This window comes from Ipomoea nil, unplaced genomic scaffold, assembly GCF_001879475.1.
Source record: "Ipomoea nil cultivar Tokyo-kokei standard unplaced genomic scaffold, Asagao_1.1 scaffold2280, whole genome shotgun sequence".
Classification (NCBI taxonomy): domain Eukaryota; kingdom Viridiplantae; phylum Streptophyta; class Magnoliopsida; order Solanales; family Convolvulaceae; genus Ipomoea; species Ipomoea nil.
In genome coordinates, this window is record NW_017618708.1 from 2,716,836 (window position 1) to 2,729,035 (window position 12,200).

General features: G+C 32.8%; 1 protein-coding gene across 3 annotated transcripts; it reads right to left on the reverse strand.

Annotated features, from left to right (window-relative positions):
* Nucleotides 1-3,838: 3,838 nt before the first annotated feature.
* On the reverse strand, nucleotides 3,839-8,701 carry LOC109150872 (peroxisomal membrane protein PEX14). Of its 3 annotated transcripts, none has more exons than XM_019298854.1 (13): nucleotides 8,590-8,701; nucleotides 8,422-8,506; nucleotides 6,938-7,176; nucleotides 6,757-6,805; nucleotides 6,447-6,613; nucleotides 5,969-6,167; nucleotides 5,742-5,831; nucleotides 5,281-5,363; nucleotides 5,151-5,193; nucleotides 4,972-5,033; nucleotides 4,814-4,858; nucleotides 4,659-4,727; nucleotides 3,839-4,534 (listed from the first exon to the last, which is right to left on the reverse strand). In XM_019298854.1, the coding sequence occupies exons 2-13, from the start codon at nucleotides 8,477-8,479 to the stop codon at nucleotides 4,067-4,069; spliced, it is 1,572 nt and encodes a 523-aa protein (XP_019154399.1). In that variant the 5' UTR covers nucleotides 8,480-8,506; nucleotides 8,590-8,701; the 3' UTR covers nucleotides 3,839-4,066. The 3 variants fall into 3 exon arrangements, with proteins under 3 accessions (XP_019154399.1, XP_019154398.1, XP_019154400.1); XM_019298853.1 differs by having other exon boundaries at nucleotides 8,422-8,509; nucleotides 8,592-8,690; XM_019298855.1 differs by having other exon boundaries at nucleotides 8,422-8,497; nucleotides 8,593-8,670.
* Nucleotides 8,702-12,200: the final 3,499 nt, after the last annotated feature.

A 12,200-nucleotide genomic window follows, 5' to 3' on the forward strand; every position in this document is an offset into this window, starting at 1 on the left:
GAAAAAATAATTAAGCCATCGAACTCAAATAACCCCCAAATAAGCCATTGAACCCGGAAAAAAAAGAGCAATTATCATTTTTAACCGGTTAACTCCAGGTTTTTGCTGATTGGATTGCCAAATGTTTATTTATTACGTTTTTTTTATTATTATAATCAACATAGTAATATATTTTAAAATAATTATAATCAAAGTAGTTTTGTTTTGTCTAGATCTAATTTATTTATTTATTATTATTTTTTAAACAAAAGATCCAGTGAAAAATAATAATAATAAATAAATCAAATCTCGACAAGACAAAATTATTTTGATTATAATTACTTTAAAATATAATACTATCAAAGCGGATAATACTAATAAAAATAATAATAATAATAATAATAATAAACATAAATAAAATAAACATTTGACAATTCAATCAGCAAAAACTTGGAGTTAACCTGTAAAAAATGTTAATTGCTCTTTTTTTCAGGGTTCAATGGCTTATTTGTTCTTTTTTTCCGGGTTCAATGGCTTATTTGAGGGTTATTTCAGTTCGATGGCTTAATTGCTGTTTTCCAAATAGTTCAGTGACTTATTTGTACTTTATCCCTAAATTATATAATACATTTTTATTCACTAGATCTAAGTACGAATCTTTTATATATATATATATATATATATATATATATATATATATATGAATTAAAAAAATATGTATCACCAAAAATAAGTAATAACATCTTCTTTATCAAAATTAGGTAAAATGTTTAAATAAGTTCATAAAATTTATATGAGAAACCAATTAGGTTCTTAAATTTTTAAAAATTGTAATTAAGTTTATCAACATATTACTTGTTTGCATCAGTCTAAAAAATAATTATTGACATGTAATAGTTTGTCACTAGCGTTCCGAAGATACTCCAACTACCAGCAACCAACTGGTCGCCTTCTTTGGTGGAGAAGGCGACTTGCTGGCCGCCTTCTTCAAACACGATTGACGACCGTTCATTGGTCACCGGTCGTCGAAGCATCGCAGGCCGGAATCTCCTTGAAATCTAGTTACCTGCTATTACAGCGCGTTTGGTTGGAGGGATTTTAAATTTCCTTCCCACTTAATTCCCACCTAATTTCAAAGTCCATTAAATTTCGTAGTTTGGTTGGAGGGAATTGCAATTCCCCCATTTTCATGGAATTAAAATCCCATGTCCCCCCTGGGATTTTAATTCCTGGGAAAAAAAGCTAGTGATGAGTCAAAATTACCCCTTCCTTTTTAACCTAAAATTAGTGTCTAACAATAATAATGGACATTTTTGACTTTATACTACTTATTCCCTTTCAATTCCCATTTATACCAAACATTGGAATTGAAATTCCCAGTAATTCATTTCCTGTCAACCAAACACTGGAATTTAAATTCCTACTTTATTCTCAGTAATTCAACTTTCATGGAATTACAATTCCTTTCCTACATAATTCCCCCCTCCAACCAAACGCCCTGTTGCATGTCAATAATTAATTTTTGGGTTTCGATATAAGGAAATGACATATTGATAAATTTAATTCCAACTTTTTAAATTTAAGAGCTTAATTGAAAATTTGTGGACTTTTTAATGATTTTTCCTCAAAATTATAACAACAATGTTTTTATTGGACCGTCACAGCATGCCCAATCTCGTACCAACCTTTTCACATGTATCAGTGTTTGGGAACAATGTATCAGTGTTTATTTGTCCGGCCAGTGATAGCGACACGAAACTGCCTATGACCTAATGAGGGTTTTTTTTTTTTTTTGTGTGAAGAAATGACCTAATGAGTTATGCATTAAATATACCTTTTTCAAAATGTTGCGTTGCTATCACGTTTCATCTCCAATTTATTATAGTAATACTCTTCTCCAAAAGGTTGAATTTCCAACCTCGAGGCCTCAATAGAATATTTAAGAAAATATAAATTACGATAATTCAATGGCTCAGTAAATATGGCCAAATACCGGTGCATATAAAGAATATGTTCACTTTAGACATAGTTCTCACATTGTCGTCGTCGAGATTTGAACTTTGGTCTAAAATAATATGTTTAAAGGCTTAATTGCATCTTTGAAAGTTTAAGGGTTTAATTGACTTCTTGAGTAATGTTCATAAGCCTTTAACCCTTTTAATTTTTTTTAATTCATAATTATAAGTGAAAATGTTATTATAATCAAAAGTTTTGGCTTGGTGAACGGATGTATAGAAAGGTGAATAGCCATGCCAAATTTGAAATTTTTTTTTTAATGTTCTTAATCACATGTGTATAGCAAGCCTTTCAAAACTTGAAATACTTTGAAAGATTTTCAAGTATTGTGCATGCCATTTTTTGGTTTTTTTTTTTTTTTTGTTTTTTTTTTATAAGAAAAAAGTATTAAATTGACCGTCTAAAGAATTGTGCAATTAGATCTCCTAAATAAAAAAAATGTCAATTAAAAATGACATGACTTTTACCGTATCATATTGAAAGGACATGATTTTCAGGGATAAGCATAGTAGTATATATAGTTCTAGTTTTTGTATGTGTGGTATGTCAAAGTAAAGTGTTCTACATTACTTCCCAATATTAAAATTATAATTATATTTAAATAATTTAAGAAATAATAATAATAAATGAATAAAGACCAAAAGTCACAGAATTCATATTATATTAAAATGATTAATTATTATTGTATTATTTATATTTATATTGAGAAATTTTTATTTATGTTAGAAATGATAATTAAAGAATTTTAAAATACATATAATATACAAAGCTATAAAGACAATTGGTGCAAGATCACTAAAAAAAAAAAGTTATATTTATTGTCTCTACACTATATATGATAATTATAAGGGTATCATTTTTATTTAGTTATTAATGTTAGAATTCATTAAATATTAATTGAGTTATATCAATGTATGATTAACTTTGTCCAACAAAAATGCAATAAAACTTTATACAATAAAAATGCAGTATACAAAATTTGAAGTATAAAAAAACGATTTTGTGATGATCCCTATTTTGAGTATCAAAATTCTGTATACATTTATTAGGATAAAAAAAAATAACAAAAACCAATATATAACTTGAATAATATTTTTATATTTTAGATTACACTTATGTCACTAAACAACACGAAATGGCAGTGCCTAATTAGTAATAGTGCCAGTCACTTAAAACACTAAATTAAAGAAAATTAGGTTTTAAAGTGGAGCACTAAATCTATCTTGTCCTAATCTCCTTATCCTTAAATCTGCCACCCCCAAGCCCCAATCAATACATTGTGGTATAATTAATTAATTAAAGAAAAAGAAGAAAATCTATAAAGTTAGGAAGTCACTTTTGAGTGTTGCAAAGGTAAATTGTATGATTTGGCATGATAAATTAATATTTAATTAATTTTAAAAAATACAAACAAGTAGCAATCATTATACTGTGAACCATAATCTCATTATAAGATAGATCATTAACATATAGATTCATTTTTAATATATTAAATGTTCATTTATTTAAAGTTCATTTTATGTACTAAAGGTTTATTTTTGTATATACTACTTAAAAATGAATCTTTAGTACATTAAAAATGATCTATGAACTTATTGTCTAGTAGCACAAAGTAGCTTTCCAAAATGCGAAGTCATGGGTTCAAGCTCCAGTGACGGCGGTATTAACTCTTTGTGCTTCAATAGGTTGAGAAAGTAGCTATGAACAGATACTACATTATAACAGTCAGTAGTATTCAAAAAAAACGTTTAATATTTCAGTATACTAAACATAAAAATTTATCTGTAACTCATAAGGTAAATCAGTCTAGATTGTCCATACCAGCTAGGTTACAATTCTATTCTATCCAAAAGTAAGAAACTATCTTGTTTATTTATTTCCAAAGGAAATCCTTGTTTCAGAAATGAGATATGGTATTATATAATCCACAAAAGGCAGAAGACCTGGAAATTATTACACTATGATATCAAGTATTGACCATAATAATGAATTGCAGAACAAGCAGAAGATGAGGTTGAGTTCCTGGGGAGGGGGAAGAAGAAGTAAAATGAAACATATATGATTTCTTAGTTTATTCCAAAGCTGGCACATCATTTGCTAATGGTGTCTGAGTCACACCATTGGCTTCTCCAAAACCACCTGATTCAGAGATCTTTGTAATCCTCTCTAAGTCATCAGAAATTTCCGATGAGCGCCCCAGCAACTGGTCGTCTGTCAGCTGATCTTTCGGCAACGAAGACTTTTTAGGTTGTCGGATCGCTGCTGCTGCTTCGGCCATTGCAACTGGAGGTGGCTGGGGAGGAACCCAGGACCGTGGGGGAGGTCTTTCGTTGGTTGGCACACCAGAAGGCCCCCCGAACTTCTGTTCATCTTCAGATTCGATTTCTGTAATTCTAGCATTTTTGCGTTGCCACCAAGGGGTTGAACTGCTTCCATTGAACTGATTATTATCTTGGAAACCGAAACCCGAGGCATCACCGCTGCCTTGAGATTGAATGAAATTGCTTGAACTGTTCTGAGTTTGACCGACTTCCCAAGGCTGATTAGACAACGAGAAAAGAATATAATAAAATTAGAAGAAAACACAATCAAATGGTATTTACAGTTCTGAATTTGTACATAACCAAAGATGATAGGTTAGGATTAGGACTCGAAAAAGAAACCTTAGGCTTTGGTGCTACTAGAGGTTCAGGTATGGGTTGATTAGGATTCGGTGGTTGATCATTAATGTCCTGAAACGTGAAATGAAGTGTACATAAAATAGTAGTCCAAGAAACCGTTAAACTTCAAACAATGAAGCCAAAATGCCTCAACTTACTCTCATGTTGGGAGGTCTCTCCCCTCTTTGAACCATTTCCATTATCTGTTCCAGAATATCAAAAATTAGAACTCATTCTCCAAATACTCCGACTATTAAATAATTCATGGTCAGTTTGTGGCACCAAAGTTTCAAGAGAAACCAAAGGAGAGATATACCTCCATGTAAGATTTTGGATGTGGAGGGGGTTCCACAGATGTGGGTGGCGATGAAGATCTTACTGTGCACAGAAATCAAGTTTCCAACACAAAATTAACAGATTTAAAAAAGTAAAAATAAAAATAAAAAAATCAAATTGCAAGAATTGCAGATGTAAGCATGTCATTGAAATTAGAACCTGAGCGTGCATCAGTATCCACTTTGCCATTTGCATAGAATTGCTGGAAAATCAATATAATTGGTACTTAAAATTCACTAAAATGTGTGGCAAGAAATTGTGATCTGTGTTACGGTGCTTAGTAGCTCACCTGTGATGGCTGTGAACTAGAGACTGAAATTTTGCGATTATCTTGCTCTGAGAATTGTGGTCTGCCAGACACATTATTTGGTCCTGAAACAGACAGGTAATTTTATCTGCTAGCACATATCCTCCGCTGATGAAACAAATTTATGAACTAATTTTTCATTTTCTTAAGGTGTAAACGAGGCAACCATCAAAGGGGCCACAGTCAATTTAAGGCAAAATGTCATAAGACATTCATTTTACTAGAGAATAACAGACTATTCAGAAAACACGGAATCAATTGTAGGCATTTGTGTACTGGTTTGATCTTTATAAGCCATTACTACGTAGTAGGTACTATAATTTTTTTTTTAAAAAAAAAAAATCATATTTGAAGAAATGAAAGGACTTGCAAGAAAACTAGGTAAGGAAAGGAAGTCTTTGAAGATTAAAGATTTTATGGCCATAAAACAAATTTTTGCCTACCTTCCAACCTCTGTATTGCACTAGTCATTGATTTCATCTCTTGTACTTGATAATTCAATAGATCTGTAAGTTCCTTGAAGTACTTCTTCTCTGAAAGACAAATTTACAAATTTTGATTATTACTTTATAGCTTATATAGACAGCACTGAAAATGGAATAGAGCAAAAACAAAACAAATGATTTAGCACTGAAAAGATTTGATAGATGAACGAGCAGTTGGAAAAGACCTTCTGTTTTTGAGGCCAACATTTCCTGGCTTGCACGAGCTACATCAGCAGCTGCAGCTGCTGCAGCTTTCGCAGCAGCAGCAGCTTCTTCGGCCAAACTAGGTTTTAAATTGATTCCCTTCACAGCACCCTCTTCTGCTGCTTCTTCTTCCAGTACAACCTTCCGAATCCAAGACTTAAATCGAGGAATTATAGTTTTCTGAAAAAAACAATAAAAAAATTACACACATTGTTTAACAGTGTCTTTTTACCCAGAATATACACCAGTTATCAGCATGATCATGAGGAAAAAGCATCACCGGCTTACTTTTTCTTTTTTCCTTTTTAATGTTAGAAAGGAATTGAGAGGTTATTGGAAAGTTCCAAATGAAGATTCTATTTATAAAAATTGCAAATTATCTTGTATGAAAGCAGCAGAGATGTCAGCACTTAACAGTAAATGGAATTATAAATTCTGAGGCTATTGAATAGTTAATACCTTAAAAAGAATTGCAGTACCAGCTCCTGAAGCCGCCAGTACACCAACCACAACCACTGCATGACTCCAATGGAATTGAGAAAAGTATCCCACTTTTGTCATGGTACCAGCAGAGGCAGCAGGTACTGGCTGTGGCTGAATATTTGATGAAGTTTTCAACTGTCCTTCTGTTACCAATAAACCAAAGAGAGAGAGAGAGAGAGAGAGAGAGAGAGAGGAAAAACAAAAGGCAATCAGGGTCAAAACGCTCAATTCTTAAAATCAGGGGAAATTTAAAAGATTTAATGTACTCCGTAACATATATTATCACCTTGATTTGCAACAGTAGTTTGTGTAGTAGAAACAGATGGGGTAGGATCCTGTAATTTGAACAAACTATTAAGATCAAAAGATAATTACAGCTGAACTATGCTTCATTGCTTCCAGATAACATTTATCATTTTATGCTCAAATAATGCCAAATTAAGATCAATTTAGAAACAAGTACTTACAGGAACCCGGCGAAAAGCTTCATCTATTTCCTCCTTTGTGAGGCCCTTCCTCTCAAGAAAAGAACGCCTATACATGACTGGAGATCCCCTAACCTTCGGGTGTGAAAGAAACTTCACAGCATTTTGCACCTGATCTTCACGCATTGGTTCTGAATTTACAAACACAGAAGGTGAAGATTTCTCCCTTGCATCTTCTGGCTTTGAAACTTGATGTTCTTCAGGAGTTTGTTGGACAGACTCTAAAGTTGTTGCACAGAAGAAAATGTTAGCATTGAGAAAATTGGAGAGTAAAACCTTTAAGTAATGATTACATATATTAATCTCTATTGCAACACAAAAGCATATTGAAGAGATAAATATAAAAATGGAAAAATCAAATCAAATAGCATGATCCTTGTACTCCAAATAATTAATGAGAACAGAGCATGAAAATTATGACAAACTGTAGAACAAAAGTTCATTTAGAGCAATATAAGCTTAAAAAGAAACTTGGAATAATGCCATATAGTAGGATATCTGACTAGTGTTCTTATACATAAAGTTGCAGTTTGAACTGCATACAACTGCTGTTCTAAACGACAAGTGTAACCGATTAATCTAATGAGAATTCCATATACAAACAAGAATGTGGTTCAACAATAAGCATTTTTCAGCAGGTTTGCACAAACCATTTTCTTCCTCTTCGCCACCAAAACATAAACTAATGATCCAGAATGGTCGAACTGGTACTTAAATTTAAAGATTTAACAGTAAAATAAGTTGCAAATGATAACACAACTTTTAAGGGATGTTTTTTCTAGTCTAATGCAAGAAATGAAACATTATACAATCTTATTCCAGAGGCAAAGTTAGATAGAGCATGTTTTATGGAGGCAGTATCAGCCTACAACAATTCACCTTTTCAATAAAGATTCGCCCAAACCATTTCTTCCTCTTTGGCATAAAATTCAAAATATAAACGCATAACCCATAATAGTCAGACCGCCGGTAATTGATTTAAAGATTTAACAGATGCAAGAAATGAAACATTAAATAGTTTATTTTTTCCCAGAGGCATTAAATGGAAAACATTTTAAGTAGTATTCGGCTACACTAATTTGCCATTTTCGATAAACTTCTGCAGCAGGTTCACACACACCATTTCTTCCTCCTTGGCATAAAATCCAAAAACACAAATTCATGCTCCACAGTAGTCAAACTGGTAGTTCATTTAAAGGATCAATTCTACTCAAATTCAATAACTAAACAATAAAGAGTCCGTCTATGGAGGCAGTATTTCGCAACATCAAGTCGCCTTTTCAAGATCAATTTACACACTAATCATCATAGCAATACCAATCAAGAAAATAACTTTCCATTAATCTTCATTCAGTAGTAATCAACAAACAAATACTCGAGGCTCTAATCTTTCCAGGAATACAGTATCAGAGCTTCAATTTCACCAAAGCGTGAACATCTAATAACATAAAGAGCAAAGAAAAAACCTGGATTTTGCGGCTTATTGTCGACTAAATTAGGAGGAGAATCGGACTGACTCGCCATGTCCACTCCTCTTCTTTAGTACAAAATCTTGAGCAAAAAAGGGAAAACAAGAATTAGTGGAAGAAAATAGCAGAAGCTTTCGAAATGATTGAAGAGAAATTGTGTATTACCTAAGGCGATGACGATACAAACTAGAAAGTGTGAAGAAGGAAAGTGCGTTTCAGTCTTTGCTCATCGCATAATAGATTAGACTCCATGTCCCCAGCCCCGAGGTCCTGACTTTTATAGGTCGAAATTTTTTCAATATGCCTTTGTTTATCCATTTTGAAGAAAATAATTTGAAAAATGGATGTTGATAAACTTTTCTTTTCTTTTTTTTTTTTCAAAAAAATAAAATAAAATAAAGAATTGGAAATGAGGAGTGTAAAAATTGAAAATATAGAATTAAAGTAAAGAGGCTTGATTCATTTACTATCTTGGAAAAATGGAGGATTTTTTAGAAAAAATGAGAATTGGAGAAGTGGAAAAATAAAAATTGAAAAACTTGTTTACTATATTCACTCTTTCAAAGATAAATTCTCGCATCTTTCAAAGATAAATTCTCTCAGAACAACTTAAGCTTCTAGCAAATTCTTCTAACGAAGAAATGGAGGAAGGTGGAGGCACGAAGCCATGATATAAAATATAAATTCAAGCTTCTAGCAATGCCATCTTTTCTTGCCATTAGTCATTTTAAAAGTCTCTAGCTATAAAGTACATTGTGGTCAAATGACATCATTGTTACCATTTCAAATGGAGAATCTCATGTTTGAGTCCACTGATTTTGACATTAGAGGAGTGTTTGGTTCAACTTATATAAGATAACCAATATTTATATTTATTTGAGAATATAAGATTCTTATGTTTGGTTCAGGTTATATAATTAATTTTTTAAAAGAATATAACATAATCTCTTCCCTTGTCTTTTATTAATTTTTCCATTTTAATCCATTGATTTTTCTCTCATTAAATACATAAAATGTCTCTCATTAAATACATAAAATGTTTATCATGCTCAACTCTTTAGTTAAATATTTTTAAATGATTTACTTCTATATATATTTTATCATTACCTTATTTATTTATTTTAATTTTTAAATTTATTGAAATACATAAAAATAAGTTAATGATATTAAAGCAAAATACTCCCAAAAAATAAAAATAAAAAACTCTCTGACAAAACAAGTTTTAATTACATATAGTTAATGTCATTTTTGGTCCTAGACTTATTGAGACATTGACACTTTTCATCCTCCATAATAAAAATTGCCACTTAGTAAACACTGTTATTGGTCGTTGGACAGTTTTGATCCTCCGTCAATGAAGTCGTTTGTTGACCGTGAATTAGAAGGGCTTTTCTGTCTTTTTATGTCTTATTCTTCTAATCTTGTTTAGACCAGCGCTGCTGTGACTCCTGTGAGGCGGCTAAGTAGTAACCATCGGTAGTGAGTAGCAGCGAGGTTCTTCTCCGGCGAGTTATGGGTACGGCGGCGAGCATACGAGGCAGTAACTCCTTCCGGCGACGAACCAGTAGGGCATATCTGGCGGTGCAGCAACAGAACTGGCGAGGTTGGGGCCATCACCGGTGGTTTTTGGTTCCGGCGAAGCAGAGAGGGCAGCAGGTCGGCGAATATGGTAAATAACATTTGTAGTTGTAGATGGCGTGATGTAGAATTTGCACCTGTAAGTCCTCCCTTCCATATTGACCACAAAATATCCTTCCCATCTCTCTCTCTCTCTCTCTCTCTCTCTCTCTCTCTCTCTGACCACAACTACTTGGTGCACAACCTCAAAAACTCTGTTATTCTACCTGAAATTCATTGAAGTTTCAAGCTGAAAATGTGGAATCCGCCGCTCCCCAAAAATTGCATTGTCCGAGGTGTTGGAATGGACGGTGTTGACTTCCTGGCTGCTGTAGCTTCGTTCCCCAACCCGGATGATAAAATTCGGAGCACCAGCTTTGAGGTTCAAGGAGGTGGTAACACTGGCCATGCTTTGATAAAACCCGGATGATAAAATTCGTCTAGGTCTTAATCCAAGGATCATATCTAAGGTTGCTGATGACTCGCATGACGAAAGAATACTTGATGAGCTTGAAAGGGATGGTGTTGATACATCTTTTATGGTGATGTCTAAAGGAGGAAACTCACCATTCACATATGTCATTGTTGACAACCAAAAAAAAAAAAAAAAAAACTCGCACGTGCATTTTCACTCCAGGATATCCACCCATGATATCTGAGGGTCTACATACCCAAATCAAAATTGTCTTCAGCGCTTGGAGTAAATATTGTCTACTTAGATGGGGGGTTGCATGAGACTGCTTTGATTGTAGTGCAGGAGGCAAAGAGTAGGGGCATACCTATTATAGTTGATGCAGAAAGGTTAAGGGAGGGGTTGGATGATATTCTTGACTTTGCTAGTTATGTTGTATGCTCGACAAAATTTCCACAGGCATGGACTAACGCCCCTTCTATTCCAACTGCACTTGTTTCTATTATCTTGAGATTGATGTCAAATGTAAAATTCATGATTGTGGCGTTGGGTGAAGATGGTTGCTTAATGTTAGAAAGGACGGAAGCGGATAACACTCAGTTTGAAGAAATGGATGTAGCAGTGACCAATGGATGGAGAAATATAAGGATTAGAACATAAAAAGACAGAAAACCCCTTCTAATTCACGGTCAACAAACGGCCTCATTGACGGAGGATCAAAACTGTCCAACGATCAATAGCAGTGGCTACTAAGTGGCAATTTTTATTATGAAGGATGAAAAGTGTCAATGCCCCAATAAGTATAGGGCCAAAAATGACATTAACTCTATTAATTTTAACAAAAAATAATAATATAACATTCAATAAAGCAATCTAACATTTCGTGAGTCGAACACCCCCTACAAGTTTTCTCATATTTGTTGCACTTTTGCTCCCTCCTTTTCCATCTTGCACACATCTTTAGACTTAGGGGATGTTTGGTTCATGGAAAATGTTTTCCAAAAAGTGAAGGAAAATGTTGTTTTCTAGTGTTTGGTTCATGGAATTTATTTTCCATTAGAAAATGAATTCATCAAATTTGAGGAAAACAAAATCCTTGGTTGGACCAAGAATTTTGTTTTCCATGGAAGATGGGAAGAAAAAGTGTAGATTGCCTATTTTATCCTTGCTTTTTTTTTTTTTTTAATTATATTACTTTTATTAATTTGTAGGGGCATATAGATCTTTATACTCATTATTCCTTACAATTCCAAATATAATCAAACAATAGAATTAATATTCCCAGTAATTCTTTTTCCACCAACCAAACAATGAAACTTATCTTCCTATTAATTGTTTTTCCATGGAATGCCAATTTCACTTGCCTTAAAATATTTTTCGCGAACCAAACGAGTACTTTGTTATACTCTACACAATGGATTGCATTACAATTTAATGAATCTTGCAAATATTAAATTACTTTTATTTGTTTGTTAGGTGTGCTCAGCGAAAACACACCATTATGGCTTATACTGAAATTAATAATTTTATTTCTTGATTCCAATTTTAACATTAAAAAAAAACAGAGTATAAATTAAACAATACACCAATATATATAAATAAAAACAATACACGAATATGAAGTTGAAAATAATGATGCAAAAATGGTTTCAATATAAGAAATTCAATAAAATGTGAATTTCTTACTTTACTCCTAAAATTTTAAATTTTTTTAAATTTTTTTATACCAAATGCGTCACTTCGCTCA

Excerpts from the sequence above, each read along its gene's own strand:
- LOC109150872 (XM_019298854.1), bottom strand. The coding sequence starts at position 8,479 with ATGGCGAGTCAGTCCGATTCTCCTCCTAATTTAGTCGACAATAAGCCG. Across the intron at positions 6,168-6,446 it reads GTACTGCAATTCTTTTTAAG|AAAACTATAATTCCTCGATT; the intron begins GTATTAACTATT and ends TGTTTTTTTCAG. Across the intron at positions 4,728-4,813 it reads AGAGACCTCCCAACATGAGA|GACATTAATGATCAACCACC; the intron begins GTAAGTTGAGGC and ends TTCACGTTTCAG.